This window comes from Liolophura sinensis, chromosome 7 (genome assembly GCF_032854445.1).
Source record: "Liolophura sinensis isolate JHLJ2023 chromosome 7, CUHK_Ljap_v2, whole genome shotgun sequence".
Classification (NCBI taxonomy): domain Eukaryota; kingdom Metazoa; phylum Mollusca; class Polyplacophora; order Chitonida; family Chitonidae; genus Liolophura; species Liolophura sinensis.
The window spans coordinates 7,075,724-7,091,878 of NC_088301.1; the positions used below are offsets into that span (position 1 = coordinate 7,075,724).

At 40.3% G+C, this 16,155-nt stretch overlaps 1 protein-coding gene across 2 annotated transcripts; it reads right to left on the reverse strand.

The window, feature by feature from the left end:
- Positions 1 to 1,904: 1,904 nt before the first annotated feature.
- Positions 1,905 to 12,560, reverse strand: LOC135470572 (mediator of RNA polymerase II transcription subunit 8-like). Of its 2 annotated transcripts, none has more exons than XM_064749593.1 (7): positions 12,501 to 12,560; positions 10,818 to 10,936; positions 9,716 to 9,860; positions 8,200 to 8,340; positions 6,259 to 6,343; positions 5,246 to 5,404; positions 1,905 to 3,034 (listed from the first exon to the last, which is right to left on the reverse strand). In XM_064749593.1, exons 1-7 carry the CDS (start codon positions 12,504 to 12,506, stop codon positions 2,946 to 2,948), a joined length of 744 nt encoding a protein of 247 aa, XP_064605663.1. In that variant the 5' UTR covers positions 12,507 to 12,560; the 3' UTR covers positions 1,905 to 2,945. The 2 variants fall into 2 exon arrangements, with proteins under 2 accessions (XP_064605663.1, XP_064605662.1); XM_064749592.1 differs by having other exon boundaries at positions 8,161 to 8,340.
- Positions 12,561 to 16,155: the final 3,595 nt, after the last annotated feature.

Genomic DNA, 16,155 nt, shown 5'->3' on the forward strand with positions numbered 1-16,155 from the left:
GGCATGCTATGCCAAAGTGATTTTTGTCACAATGTCCGTACAAACATGAACGCAGTAGAAGTCCCATTGCTTTACACTAAGTTGGGGAACAACAAGGAAGTTCAGAAGTACATAGGGCCAAATGTAGAACTGACAAATCCTTAACCACTCTTCGTGCAGGAATTTGACAACGCACTGTTCTTTACAGAACCGAACGACCAAAAACCAATCCCCCTCAACACAACCCTGAGAAAACCTGGGACACAACATATCTACACACTAATCCTTATTAAAAATATTAAAGATAATGGCACGTGCTAGAACATATGCAGAACTTTACACCTACAAAGACAAATGGTGCCTTAATCGCTCCAAGGTACGAAAACAATATTCTTGTAAAAGTACGACCATTGCAATGTTTGATCAATTATTTAAAAGTCTAACTTTAAGTAATGTATGGTCCTAGTTCGGTCACTTTAAATAGCTGTTTGCTTGGTATACGCAGTGTGCATGCACTGACGGGACTAATTTGTGCTGTGTTGATACAAACCAAGATCTGGTTGAATGCAAATTTACAGAACACGAAAGGTTTGGTTGTGAAAGACAAGAACACTGAAATGGAGTATTTATCAGAATTGCCCAAGAAAAGTTAAATTTTTTCTAAGCGTAAGATGCATTTAAAACATTGGATTTTGTGGTGTCTTTTGGGGCGCAGAGTGTATCAACGACGTCTCGGCCATATTTTTGGTTTAAAATTCAAGGTTCATTTGGTGACTACATTCATAGCTTGAAATGTACATGCTATTTGAATGATGGAAGCTAGAAGTCTGTCAAGTGGCAGAAAGCTGATGTGGCATCACTGATCTCAATATGATCAGAAAAGACCACCATAAAATCCTAGTTCAACTGCATTTTACAAGGTCAAAGTATTACCAAAAAAAAAAAAACCCCAGAACAAATCAAACAATATTACTAGGCAGTATTTAATGGTGTTTTATTTGGCGTATTTAGTTTGCTAGTGTTTTCTATCCCTTTAAATGACTTGCAAACAGCAATCCCACAGGTGCCCCTGCCATTTGGGGCCACGGTGACTCCACTAGTAGTGCATTTAGGGTTTAACAGATCTCTAGACTTGTATCACTGACTAGCATATCACGCTTGCTCTGTAATTAACAGATGTCACAAGTGGTGGAAGTGTGAAATTTGTGCAAGGTGAGCAAGTTCTGTATGTTTTCAGACTTTTGCTTAAGTCTGTCCTATCACACTGCGGAAAATTTTAAGTCCAGAAAGTTGGACTACTTATTACATGAACTGTCTATTACTTGGACAGAGTTGATTTAACCATGAGCTGACCACATTTGTAGACATATCACAGTACCTGAAGTACTGTGTCAAGAATCAGCAGTGCATTGTTCTACACATAGCTTTTGACATGTTGTTTTTGTCACTTACACCATTTCCGGTGCTGTCATTCCACATTGCAATACCCTGTCAAAGTAACCAGCCATCGTAATTATAGTGATGCACCATGCACTGTAATGCCATGCCGATGACCGACTTAAAGCGGATATACCAGAGATTTTTAGCAAAAAAATCCATATTCCGTTATCAAATGTTCTGTATTCACCAAGAATAGCTTAAATTGTTGCCTTTCAGTAAATATCAGACTCGCAGCTGTACTGTTTTGTGTTAAAATGATTCTGAAGTTTTATTACTCCACCTGCTTTATAAATTTTAGAAATGTTATTACTGATTTTTTAAACGTACACAGGAGACAATACTAGATTAGATTATAAGATTAGATTATTTGGCTTTTCAAAATGATGGAAAAAAGTCTGGCATAGTCTCCTTTGATGTCCCACCCAGTAACGGACATTTTGTGCCAATCAAGAAACCAATAAAAGCAAAACGAAGTAATAAATCCAACACTTGTTTGTTCTGAAGCGTTTTTGCAGCTGAGCCTAGACTGGTATAGTTCCAGTAGATTTCACTTTTAATACACTTGAAGGACTGGTATTTCTGAACGCTTTAATCTTAACATAACAAAACACATTGCAAGCCAATACCATGAAAATGTGTGAAAATCTCATTTACATGGTAATAATTTATTCATGTGAATATTTACACATTCATCCTGCAAATACTTTCATCATTTGCCGCAGGACGTATACATCTTTCCAGTGGTGTCTGCATATGATGTATTGCACATTTACATGCAAAAATACCACGCATGTGTCGAGTTACCTTGTATTTTGTAGGCTTCAAACAGTTCATACTACAACGCCACATTCTGATTGGTTTTGGAATAGCTCTACACGTGTTGTGAAGGAAGGTCTCTTGACACAGTTATCATGGCATTGGCCAATCTGCATACCCACGACGTCACTGCTTTGAAGTACTACATATTCATGTTTATTAAGCAAGAGCACTCTTTCTAGTGTGACATACCTGGATTTCTTTACTGCCCAAGAGAAAAACACTCATGATTGGTCTTTATCCATATTTATAAAGCATTGTTCATTTCCTTTGGCAAATCACGCACAATCTGGCAAATTTAGTGCATTTTAAGCTTATTTGTGGGACACTCACTGGCCCCTGGCATAGATGTATATTCAATCTACCTACTCCTGTAAAATGGTGTTCTGGCCCTGTTAGTTTGTCTTGCTGAAGAGTGAACCTGCAATACAGCCTATTCTGCTTACTAGCTCAAGACAGCATGAGATTCTGAAAAAATGCAGTGAAATGGGCCCTATTGCCAGCCATGCAGAGATGATTACATTCAAGTTGTGTCAACTTCGAAGCATTGTGTCCCGGACTTGAATGTCAAAAACAAACTTCTATCAGGCAAACAACCATCAGCTGCCTTATCTTCTACTTCATTATTCATGTTGGAGGTCAGCTTTACTTTTAGGTTACCACCTTTGGGTGCACTACCATTTCTATAACTAATCCTCCACATTTTTGAATCAAGGCCTTTGGTAAGGATGGTTGGAGGATGCTGATTTGATGTTTGTTTTGATTGTACTGGGCGCCTTCAAGGCATTTCCGTGTTGGCCTGAAAAAAAGAAAAACCAATTTAGACAAAGTATACATAAACTAAATCAGATTTAAAAAATTTTACTAGAGTTTTAATTCAATAACTCTTAAAAAATGAAACCAAAAAAGCTGTAATTTCCAATTTTTATAACCGCAGTATGATGCTTAGTTTGTGGTTCCCCAAGTCCTCGATTTTCCTTGACATAACATGTAATAGCCGTTTCAATTTCAAACCCCTATACACAAACCAAAGATACAAATAAACACATGGTTGTGAAAAATACAAGACAGATGTGTTGGGTGCGCATTATGTTTCCTTCACTGCCCTAATTCCTCAAATGTTTCCTTCACTGCCCTAATTCCTCAAATGTTTCTTTCACTGCCCTAATTCCTTAAATGTTTCCTTCACTGCCCTAATTCCTTAAATGTTTCCTTCACTGCCCTAATTCCTCAAAAGTTTCCTTCACTGCCCTAATTCCTTAAATGTTTCCTTCACTGCCCTAATTCCTTAAATGTTTCCTTCACTGCCCTAATTCCTCAACCTTTTTCCATATGAAAGAGCAACTTTCCCTGCAATTCATGCACATTTTTACTTTCATTTTGGGGACAAACAACATGGGTTGTATTGGCCAGTTCCAGGGCTTCACAAAGTATAATTTTTTCAGTCAACACAGAATAAAGCTGTCAGAATATGCTTGAATAAACACCTTGCAAACATGCGAAAAGGTTGAAGAATTAAAGTAATAGACCAACAAACCCATATGGCTAACCTAGAAAGATTTGTTACCCTCAACAATCCCACGCAATTCAGTAAATGTTGTCGTTTTATGTGAATCATCATGGCCACTGTGACACCTGAAGCTTTACATGGACATGAGCATTGTTTTAAGTCTGAAATTTAGTCAAAATCCACATGAAAACTCTCGAACTGAGCTGAATCCTGGACAGTCGTTAAAGTTGGTAATGTTGTTGCACAGGTATAAATGGCCAGGGTTGTCCTGCATAGGACCTGTTCTACTATATCCAAACTTATGCACACACAAAATGGCTCAGTTTAATTCATACAGCAGTTTGTGCACATCCTAATAAAGTTATTCAGTTATTTATTTGATTGGTGTTACAGGCTGTACTCAAGAATACTCTGTTATCCAGCTATCATTCACTTTATACCAACCTATTTATGCCTAACTATTCAAATACAGTAGGTAAGCATTTGAATTGTATTTAAAATGGTCACGTTCGTCAGAATGGACATAGCTGAGGGAATCAGCCATTGATGACTCATATTTATGCTGCATGGCATATTAACCAGTTTTCATTCACTTCACAACGTTGTTAAAACAGGCCTATTTAAAGCCTAACCATTCAAACACAACAGTTGAGCATTTGAATACCGTGTATGACATAGAAATTGCGTGAGTTATTTCGTTATAATCGAAACTCTCCTCCCATTTCAGAAGAATTCTATTTTCTCGCCTAATCAAATTGGGTACCTTCAGATAAACACAGAAAAAGCATTTCGGCAAAGTTTCCAAAACTGGATATACAATGTGTTCTAAGCTTATTCTCGCATTATAATGATAGCTGATTACCTTGCAGAAAACAACTGCCAAAATATCAGATAGTGGGATCAGGTCTCTGCTGTGATTGACAAGTCTCCTAAACTATGCCGAAACTTCAAAGACTACCCAGAACTGTGTGAAAGGTTGGGATTAGCCATGATATCAATACAAATCAGCTGTTTATATCTGAATACTGAATAGGTTATAGTTCTTCCCCCCAAATTTCCATATAATGAATGCTATTGTTAGATTATCAAGGCCTACACTGGTAAAGTGTGATAATGTCGTAAGGGCAAAGTTGTGGAACACATGCAGGCTTATTAACGTAGGCCTACTTATTACCAGTCCGCCGTCATGCAAACTTCAATCCGCATGTTTTGGCACGATTTACCCGGCACACCACACGTGAGACGTACATTCTGGCAGTAGCTGTGTAGCGATTCTACTAGAGCTAACAGTTGCATGTTCAGTGAAGCATGATCATGTTTACTGGTGTTGTCACAGGCATGTACAATCTTGTGAACACACTCCTCAGACCCCTTGGGGTCTGAGAATCACAACCAGACACAAGGAATCATGGGATACACTTTTTAAAATCATCAGCTTAAACTGTTCAGATCAGTCAGAACGAGCACAGTGGAGGGAACCAGCCATTGATGATGACTCACTTTTCTGCTGCATGGCCTGTTGCTGAGCCACAGTGATCTGCTGCTGCGTGTTGATGTCTGGCCGGCGTAGCTGCTTCAGTCCTTTCCCGAAACATGTGGCAGCTATGAGGACATTGGTGTCACTCATATTTGCCGTGGGGGAGGGGTTACTCTTCTTACCTGTGGAAATATAATGGGATATCGCCACTGTAGGAGAACAAGACCTTATCATCCATGCTCGAGGAGTATTATTATGGGCTTGGGTGGCATATTTCCTGCAATATGGCTGCAATAAAACTACCAGTGGGCCATTAGACACATTGGGTGATTGGCACATGAAATATAACCAATATGGAAACATTTATTTGATTTCAGTTCAATGTCGTTTTCAAGAATATTTCACTTACTATATTTGAAGTAAACCTTTGTCAATCACTAAATGTAAGTTTATTTACGAATCATCTGGCCTGATCCAGACAGTTCTGTTGCTTTTGAAACAGTGTTTTGAGGCCGTGTGGATGGTAGGATGATATTCTGTAAGAAAATGTATGTTTCAGGACCAAAAGTAATAATTTAGAGCAATTATATAATATTTATAGAATTAAAGACAATTTTTGGTGGCGAATTGTTACGTTGATTAGTGTTTAACCATGGTCAGTTTTCAGAGGCAAGTGAGAGTGCAACATGTAAAACCACCTGACCTTTGGCATTATTGTTATTGAAATCACTGGTATTGTAGATTAAGTAGGTGGATTTACTTTCCTTTGTACACGGCTGATAAGCTCCATTCCGAACAATGTTTTGGACCTACTTAGAATCTGTATAGCCATTAGACACATTTAGAAGCTGGTAATTTGTCAGTGTTCATTACTGAACCTCTATAAGATGATGTATTATATTGAGGGCCTCTGGGAAGAACAGTTTTGAGAACTGACAGAGGTATGCATACATTTGTATCATAATAACCCTCTGAAAATAAAGTTATACATACATTTATACATACATACTGAAAGGGAGGTAACTCCTGTACTCACTTGTCTCGTTCTCCCAGTCTTCCCTTGCCGAGTTGATGATGTCTAAGATATTGCTAGTGATTTTTGTCAATGCATTTAGTTGTCTCTGCAAAAAAAAGAAAGAAAAGAACATGGCGTATACATGTAGGTAACAAAAAAAAAAAACAAAAAAAAACAGAACAGCACATGATTTGCAGATCTACATTTACGTGTACTGTATTTTCCCTAATTTCCAGCACTTCTTAAGTGACTCGATTTACTTTTTTTTTACTTGATGTTAAATTTTTGGTAAAATCCATGAACTATAAACATTATAAGACTGTATTTTATCCCTCATTCAGAAGAATAAAACTGCATGAATAGTGGTATTATTTAATACAAAATAAGACATTTCACTCCACATCACATTTCATGCTCATAGTAATTTCACTCTATTCACTACAGTGCAAACATATACAACATTAAAAACTAAACAAGCAAGCAATCTGCAGATGGTCGTGGGTTCCCCCATCCCCTGGTCACAATTCCTTCCCCCCCGTTTCCTCCCACTATAATGCTGGCCACCATCGTATAAGTGAAATATTCTTGACATAAAATACCAAGCAAATAAATAAATGACAAATCCAACAACAATACTGTTCCCAGCTTCATCAGGGGGATAGGCTGTCTTGATGATACATGGTCACCTCATAAAATGACATCTTCTCTTACGTTAAAATATCCTGTGATATAGTCATCATATTATATCACCTAAATAATTAAACCAATAAAACACAGAATAGGGGAGTTTCCAGTTGGGTGTCCGAAAAAAGTTTCCCAGACAAACTTATTTAGAGTAGACAAACTATGAAAAAACTTGAGGAGCTGAACATTTGTGATCTTGATAAGTTTCCTAAGGGAAGAAGTGTCTATTGTGCCCCTGCAACACGGTCAGACAGGTGATCAGTAGATTAATGTCAACAAAGGTTGCCTTACATTTTTCACAAGTAACATGACGCAGTAGGACTGTTTTTACATTTAAACAACGAACGTGTTTGAACTCCAAACTCTAGTATTAGCCAGATCTAGTAGCCAATCACTATACTGACTTTTCTGAAGACACTCACTGTGTGGAGAGGACTAACAATTATAATGCCAATGAAGATCACCGTTTTAACAGAGAAATGTTTTCTTCTTTTTTGATGATTGTTTATCGCCATACACGAAAACTTGCCACTTTAATACAGAGTGGTGGCCAGTGTATTATGGGAGAAACCCCTGAACTCAAACCCTAATTCCTTAACCTTTTCGCATATAAAGAGCAAATTTAAGTGCAATGTATACACCTTCTGCATTTGATTCAGAAGACAAAACTACACTGGCTGGATTAGCCAAATTCAGGGCTTCACAAGAAGAATATGTTAAAATAAACTCCTTGCAAACATCTGAAAAAGGCTGAAGAATTATTCTACTGGAAATTGTTTCCACGTTTGATGTCATATTGATGGAATGCTGATGTCATAATGATGCCATGCTGATGTCATACTGATGCCATGCTGATGTCATACTGATGCCATGCTGATGTCATACTGATGGAATGCTGATGTCATACTGATGGAATGCTGATGTCATATTGATGTCACACTGATGGAATGCTGATGTCATGCTGATGTCACACTGATCGAATGCTGATGTCATGCTGATGTGATATTAATGTCATGCTGATGTCACAGTAATTCACAGTAATGTCATACTGATTGAATGCTGATGGAATGCTGATGTCATACTAATGGAATGCAAGTGGTCTTTACAGAACTTCATGTATGACAACAGGAGAGAGCACCCTTGCCAGCTTATTGTCACCACAGCCCCCAAGAAAAATGGCAGCAGGGGAAATGTTTCCACTCCCAGAACTATTAGGAACTGATTCGAAATGATAATCACCTTGTTCTGTGGCACAAATGAACGGTCAGGGTTTAATACCTGTGTGTTATCCTGGGCCACTGTGCCAGCTTTGGTAAATAGCTGCTGCACCTTCTCTTCCACTTCTGGCTCAGGTTTGGTTCTCAGATAGTCTGGCACAACTTCATGGTTGAATGCCAAGACTCGTCCTTCCGTTTGTTTCTGAAATAAAAGAATGCGGATAAAGCGATTATTAAATACAAGTACAATGCACCCTAGAAAGATGTGATGTCTACCGAATCCAGGTCTGATTTATTTATTTCTGCATTTGTTTCATTGCATGGGGTACATGCGCACATTTGCAATCTCATTATACTTGTCACATTAAAGGTAAATGACTTCCTCAAAGCACACATGAAATGCTCAGTTTATATTTCTTAATTAACAGTTAAGGATAAGTTATAACATTTAAAAGTACAAAAAAGGTTCTCAGCTTTCTTCTTGGGGCGTAAAAATGGCTTTAAACTACAGTTTTTCTAAGGTCCAGTGGCCATTCCGGATATTAAGTAGCCTGCAGTTGTGATGTGAACAGTGATAGCTGTCAGAATAACTCTGTGAAGAGAAGAGCTTGTCTGGGGGACAACTAAGTGGGTCCTATGTTCCACGTAAGTTCAGAAATGCTGTCATTTCTGTACATTTCTGACCATCAACACATGACAGGCATAAAATAAAGAAAGTCATTTTTATTATATTTGCACAAATTTCTTCATGTACCGAAAAACCATGATCTTTGCTCAAGCCCTACGATTGCCTTTCTTCACTAATGACCACCAAGGTATTATCGAGGCGGGGGTGGATGGAACAGGGGAATATCAAAAAACACTGTCTGATGCTGACATAACTTAGTGAATCACAGCCACTAAAAACCCTATCCCAAATCACTGGTATCTCACTCCATATAAACATCCCAACATTCTCATCAGCACCTCAAGATACAATCTCAGAGCTATTAATACTGAATCCTATGAACAGACTGGAGTCAGGTTGATTTAGACTATCATTGCCGATGTGGCACTAAGCCGTAATCATCCATGCACTTGGACTATTTATTACCAATGCGATCACTGTGAGCTCATACTCAGGCCAGCTCATGCTGGCTTCCTCTCCGGCCGTAAGAGAGAAGGTCTGCCAACAACCTACAGATAGTTGTGGGCTCCCCACACGCTCTGCCCAGTTTCCGCTCACAATAATACTTGTGTCCGTTATAGAAGTGAAATACCTTTATTCTCCTTATATTGGGGAAACCTGGTCTGCTCTTTTTAGCCAGTAAACATGTAATTGTAACACGAATATTTAGTTTCATTTTTTTTTTCACATTGTCCATCTAATGAACAACATATAGGTATTCATATTTTATAAATACTTTTCCAAAAAACTGGGAGAGAAATGTAATTCTTTGCTTTCAGTACTACTAATATCTGTTCTAAAAATTAGGAGTATCATGATACATGTACTCTTCAGCATGGCATAAAAACTCCAATCAAACAAATAATATCTTATCAACCCATCAACCAGGTTTCCTCTACATTTGTCCTACCTCTAGCTCAACATCTCTCTCAGGGTTCAATTCCAAGGGTAAGAAAACATAATTCCTTAATGCTGGCATCCGTTCACTCTTCAACAGCCTGCCCAGGGAGTTCAGCTGACCAGACAACAGGGCAAAGTTATCCAGGACTGATGGCCTACATAAATAAATATCACATAATGGAATGATCAAAGACAGAATTCCAAAAATATGTACATTTATATGACATCTTGTTGAACTAAGTGTCTCAAATTTAAATTAGCAGACATCAGGTTTATAGAAGAGTCATTGGTTGTATCTGTAGAATCTGTAGTGTCTGTAGACATGTAGGCTTTGCCCAACGCTTTCCTAGTGAGTAATATCTGGAAACACAAGAGGAAATCCCATAAAATTAGAATTAATAGGCAACATCAATTTTATTTTGTGTTTTGTGGGCGAGCTGAATCTTACATATCCAAAAATGGAATAAAACTACAAATTAAACCTTTTCAGTTGGTTTGATCTGCACATTTTGTTCTTCCTCCTGTTTTTCTAGCCTTTCTGATTATATAAATGTGTCTTCAGCAGGGGAAAATGCCTGGATAGTCCACATTTTTCACAAATTATGATGCTTTTTAAGTCTATTTTATTTATATACCATCCTTCGATACTGAAAAAAGGTTTTTTCTGCCCGTAAAACAGCAATTAAAACTGGTGTGTTAATACTTTGGATAAATAAGGGACTGAAAAAGAACAAGAATCACCACGAGAAATTTTTAACTTGACCATGCCTTTAATCTATATGCGTACTGTAGCATGGTGAATATCTGCACCCATAGTTTTCACGCAATGGTTCAAATTCTGTTACCTCTCCCAGAAAGTTTTCATGTTGAAATGCCAGGTTATCTTCACAAGAGTTTATGTACAATGTAGGTATACCCTAAATGAACAAGGCCAGAGATCGCTTAAAAAATAATTCTATACCAGATTTTATGGTGTCAACTTGTGCACGTTTCTGATTTCATCAGTGAGATACAAACTTTATTACATATCCCCCCAACCAAGTCACTTGGTAAATACGTGTCTGTAAAGTAATGTGCAACACAGTGTTCACATATATAGCTTTAACTGTTACCATGTCATGGTGGTATATTCATTTTCTAGTTTCATAAGGAACGTCCCAATGGAATTTTTAATGTCTTGGACTTTGGGAATTAAGTTGTCCAAGGACGCCTCCAGTTGTTTTCCGTCTCTCTGAAAGTGGAAATAAACACAATGGAAACAAAAACAATGTCACTGGTGTAGCAAACAGATGAAGGAACTGAACAACAACACATTGTTTTCTTTCTTATCCCATGCAAATGAACTACAAGTATTCCGTGAAACAATCAGGCCTGCACTCATGAAAATCACATTTGCATGTCATCAAAAGTGCACAGATTGTCTATGTACAGGTCAACTGTAGTCAGACAAAATGAGAAGTGATTTAAATAACTGGAGACAAGGACAGCCTTTTCAATGTGACTGTCACATGATGTCAAATAATTTCACACAGCCCCCTACACCTTACTTGTCCCTAGTCCAAATTTTCTGACTAGAACTACAACATGCAGACAGGCTTATCACAATAATTTGTACATTCTGTAGAAAGTTCAAGTAAGAAAAAATTTACTTTAACAAGTCCCAACATACTTAGTTTGATATCACAATTTTAGGATTTGTTAAACCGAGTGCCAACGACGAACAATTCACAACAATGAAAATTCCTGCCCATCAAGGATTTTCGATCACAATTGCACATGTAGCTTTGCCCACTTTTATCTTTGTGCAAATTTTGCTGGGGAGGGGACAATTGGTCTTATTAACATATGTTGGCCCTGGGTGACCTTATTTGTCACATTATGTTTGGACTGTTAGGTAGTTGCAGACCGGGATAACTCTTACATTTACCAACACAGCTTATAGTTACAGTGTGAAATTCCCCCAAATTTTTTGAATTTACGGCAAGGAATATTTACCGCATCTTCACACGTGCTTTAGAACGTTTTTAGCTTAAATCGATGTCAGCCAAGTGGTCCCCATAATTAACTAGCCCATTATGAGCCTCGCCGAAACCAAAAATGATCCATGACAACCACATAAATTCACAAAATAAGTGCACGAACGAGATGGTGACCCCAGTGGGATAGTGTCTGAAATTGTACTTGTTTTGTGAATGTGTGCGGTTGTCAGGGATCAACACTCAGATCAGGTTAGCTGTTTACGGGGAACACTCTGTTCACATCCATTTATTATAGCCAAGTTTCAAAACGCTCGCGCAGATATGGTAAATGTTTCTTACCGTCAATCCAACAAATTTGGCTCTTGCAAGCTGTGTTGCTTGATTTGAGTTACCTCACTCCACAACTAGACTGGCAGGTTTTCGGCCAGCCATTCGCCAAGTTAGTTTTGGCAAAGAGAAGTACAGCGTGAGGAAAAGAAACTGTCGTCTCTTCCCTACAGTGGCTATCTTTCAATAATATACAATGTGGCTGTAAATCTTTCATTTAGCCAGTGTTAGTAGCTGCCCAAAAAACAACAAAGACGATATAGTCATTCACGGCTAGTCTTATGCCTTTTTATCCTTCTCGGCTTAATTCTTAGACTATGACAATGTTTCGTTTGGCCGCATATCCCTTGAACAGCTGAAATGAGCAAATAATTGGGCAGATGCAGTTGAAGGAAACAGCCAAATAGATGCTTTCAGACAGTATTTACATAACTCCATAAAAAGAATAATCATAAGACAACAGACGATCGAGCTAAAATCGTTCCCTACCTGCATATTTACAAACGTTTTCTATAAACGTTCCATTTTTTCCACCGGAAATATAGATGTGTTACTGCGAGTATGTTTCCGGGATTTACTAAAAGGCCAACTTGTGTAAAAAAAAATATTGACCGGTCCCGAACACGGACTTATTTAATGTAACCGTTTTGGTGGGGTCGGTGATGAGGACGTTTTATTCGTTGTACACCATCTGTCTCGAACCGACAAATCTTTATTCTTCTTTTATATTTTTGGCCACTCTTTGCTGTGGTTTTCGGTTAGAATTCAATGCTCCTCACAGTGCAGATTTCGTATCCATACTCCTCGCAGTGTGGCCTCTGCCTGTAGGCCCTACTACTGACGAATGTGTCGACGCCGTCCTGTCTGCTTTTCCCAACTTGATTTTGTCACAACTAAACGTTTTACAGACATTTCATTCTTATTCTTGTAATAACTGTTCTAATAATTAAGTTATTCGACTGTCACAAGCCGTGTTCTATTGGAACATCTGAAACATTTATCCGCCATGTATGCTACACATGTATAGGCCTTATCTAGGTTTATTTACAGGCTACCGTACTAACAGAATATTTTTTCTTATACTCAAGTATATTGAACTGTCCCGAGTATTGCCGACGAGTTTTATGTTGCCAAATCGAGTAATTCGCTCTTTGAACGTCCCAGTAAGTATGTAGGCCCATTTGGCTCTATGTAAGGTCTAAGTACCTGTAGTATAGGCTTACCGGTACGCAGGTCATTCCGAGAAAGAACTTAAAATCCATCCTTGGCAAATATCACTATTAAACACAGAAGATCGAATGGCCCACACAAGTGGCAGGTCATGTAGACTGATGTGCCGTTACATGTAGTGCACGGACAACAAATGTAACAAAGTAACTCCACGGAAACGTTAGCAAACTACCCTTGGTTTGGGCCATGCAATAACGTGAACTGTTATACATATGCGGTGCGCCGAAAGCAAACGGTAATCTTTCAACATAACTCCACGGAAACGTTTGTAAACAAATTACCCATGCCATGGTGAACCCAAGTTCATGCAATGTGACAACATTATTTGCCATTGCCGAAATATACATTTCGTATATTAATACAATCACGTGGTTTACATTTAAGCCAGTTATCACGAATATTGTTCGTTTTGAAGATCAGTGAAAACCGGGTTACTAATAAAAAGTAACTGAATTACTCACGCGGAAAAATAATAAGGTCGTACAACGAAAAAAATATCATGTCATTTTTTTTTCATTATTTATTCAGCGTAATAATTTTCAAGCTCGTTATTCTTGCAATAGGCTCACTAAGGCCTACATGGCATGTGCAACTGTATACTAGCCTGATGCTTTCTGAAACACTATGTGCTTCCATGTCAAATCGATGACTTCTATACATGAATAGTTAAACCGTAGTACCAGTCAGACCCATGGTTTCAAAATGCGCGAAGTGAAGTGAAATACGGAAGGGTAAGAGCAGTATAGAATGTTGCAAACGTGTCCGATTGGGAAGGTGGAGTGGGAGGTGGAAATGTGTCGTTGAGTCCACGCTCATGCATGCACATGACGTCAGTGCATGAGCCTGACGTCACACGTCACGCAAGGCGCACCAAGGGGCCAATGAGTGCAACTCCTTCAGCTCCATGTCGCGCCAAAACGGACCCATGGCTTCGCGCCAAAACTGACCAATGGGTCAGCTCCGATTCGTTTGCTCCAAAACTGACCAATGGGTGAACTCCATTCACATCACGCGCAAGAGCAGCTCCTTGAGCGCAGCTCCTTGGGGCAAGACCTGACCCATGGGTGATCACATGATCGGTCTTGGCTCCTGATTTTTGTTGATAAATGCATGTTCACTGGATAATATATATATCCGCTATCTGAGATAGGTTCAATTACTATACACGGACACAGGGACGACACCGGACTATGCCTTGCACCGGCGGCCAGCCACCTCGCCAGCAGCAGCAGCAAAAGCAGCCGCCGCCGCGGCGACGGCGGAGACAGAAGCGGGCTCAGAGAACGCTCGCGGGCAGACACTCACACCCGGTCGACACCGCTCTCCATGCATTCTACTACGACCCCGACAGTCCAGCGGCTTACAGCGGCGTTCAGCCCTTGCTCAAGGCAGCCCGGTAACATGGACTCGAAGTGAGTCGGCCCGCGTGACGGCTTGCCTGGCTTAGCAGGACACGTACACGCTGCACCGTCCCGCTCGACGGCGCTACCCTCGCAACCGAGTTGTGGTTAGGGGTATAGACAGTCAGTGGCAGGCGGACCTAGTCGACATAGCAGCGTTTTCCAAAGAGAACGACGATAACCGTTACCTACTTACCTGCATCGATGTCCACTCCAAATACGCTTGGGTGGTTCTACTGCGCATCAAAACCGGTGTTCGTCTGATCGAGGCGTTTCAACGCATTTTCAAGACGGGACATCGACCGTTGTACCTGCACACGGACGAGTGCAAAGAGCTTGTGAACAGACCGTTCCAGGCATTTCTAAGGGACAGCGTCTGTGGTAGAACGGTTTAACCGGTTTAATACGCATGTACAGATATTTCACCGCTCACAACACTCGGCGGTACCTGGACGCCCTACCGGCGCTGGTCGGCTACAATCGAGCGTATCACCGGACTATACAGCGGGCCCCCAGGGAAGTCACCACCCAGAACCAGAAAGAAGTGCGACAAGCCTTGTACGGTTCATCCACATCCAAACGAGCGGTTTACCGTTATCGAGGCAGCGATCTCGTGCGTATAAGTAAAGTGAAAGGAAAATTCGAAAAATCGTAGCTCCCTATTTGGAGCACGGAAATGTTCCGCATCGTCCGCACCCATCCTCGTCAGCCTGTTATGTGCACACTGGAGAGCTTGAACGGGGAACGGTTGCTCGGGACGTTTTACGAGAGTACGGAGAGGCACTCCCCGAGCGCTAACGCCTTTGCAGGAGACCTTGTTTTTACTGTTCAAGCGTATCCCTGCCGTGGTAATAGTATGCCTTCGAACACAAACTGACGATAGCGTCACCAGTCCACTGGACTTTGAAGAGCCCCAGCCTACGTTTATCAAAGTCGTAGTGGTCGCGTCGAGGCAATCATTTGTCCCGCTCCTCCACGTATACCTCCCGCAGCTCAGGTTTAACCTAGGATTCCCAGTCCGGGTCAGACCAAGCCATTGATGCGGAGTCCGTGTCCATCTCGCAGCACTGCCAGACCGACTTCTTAAAAAAAAACGAGTCATGAAATCATAGTAAAACTCCAACATACGGAGTTTGGCGTACTCTTACACCATACATCCTATTTGCAGTGGTAGGTTGTAACGAATGGTCCTCTTGCTGCTCACCACTTCGAAGGTGTCATCATCGATTGGGTCAACGGTACGGCACCGTACACTCTCCAGTTAACTTGCGCGTCTTCGTCAGGCCACAGATTTTCACATCCACATGCCGGTCTTGGTTTGCCACAGTTTTGCCATAGCCGGAATTTCCTAACAACTTCCTTGTTTCCCTGATAAGAGCCTTGGAAGGATCGGGGTCAGGGTCTTGTACTTGGCCTCCGTGCACGGCTGGTGGGTCAGATCGTTATCGAAAGCGTGGCGGGATGGAAGCGCCGTTCCCTCCTGCCAGGAGAGGGTGTCTATATACGTGTAATAA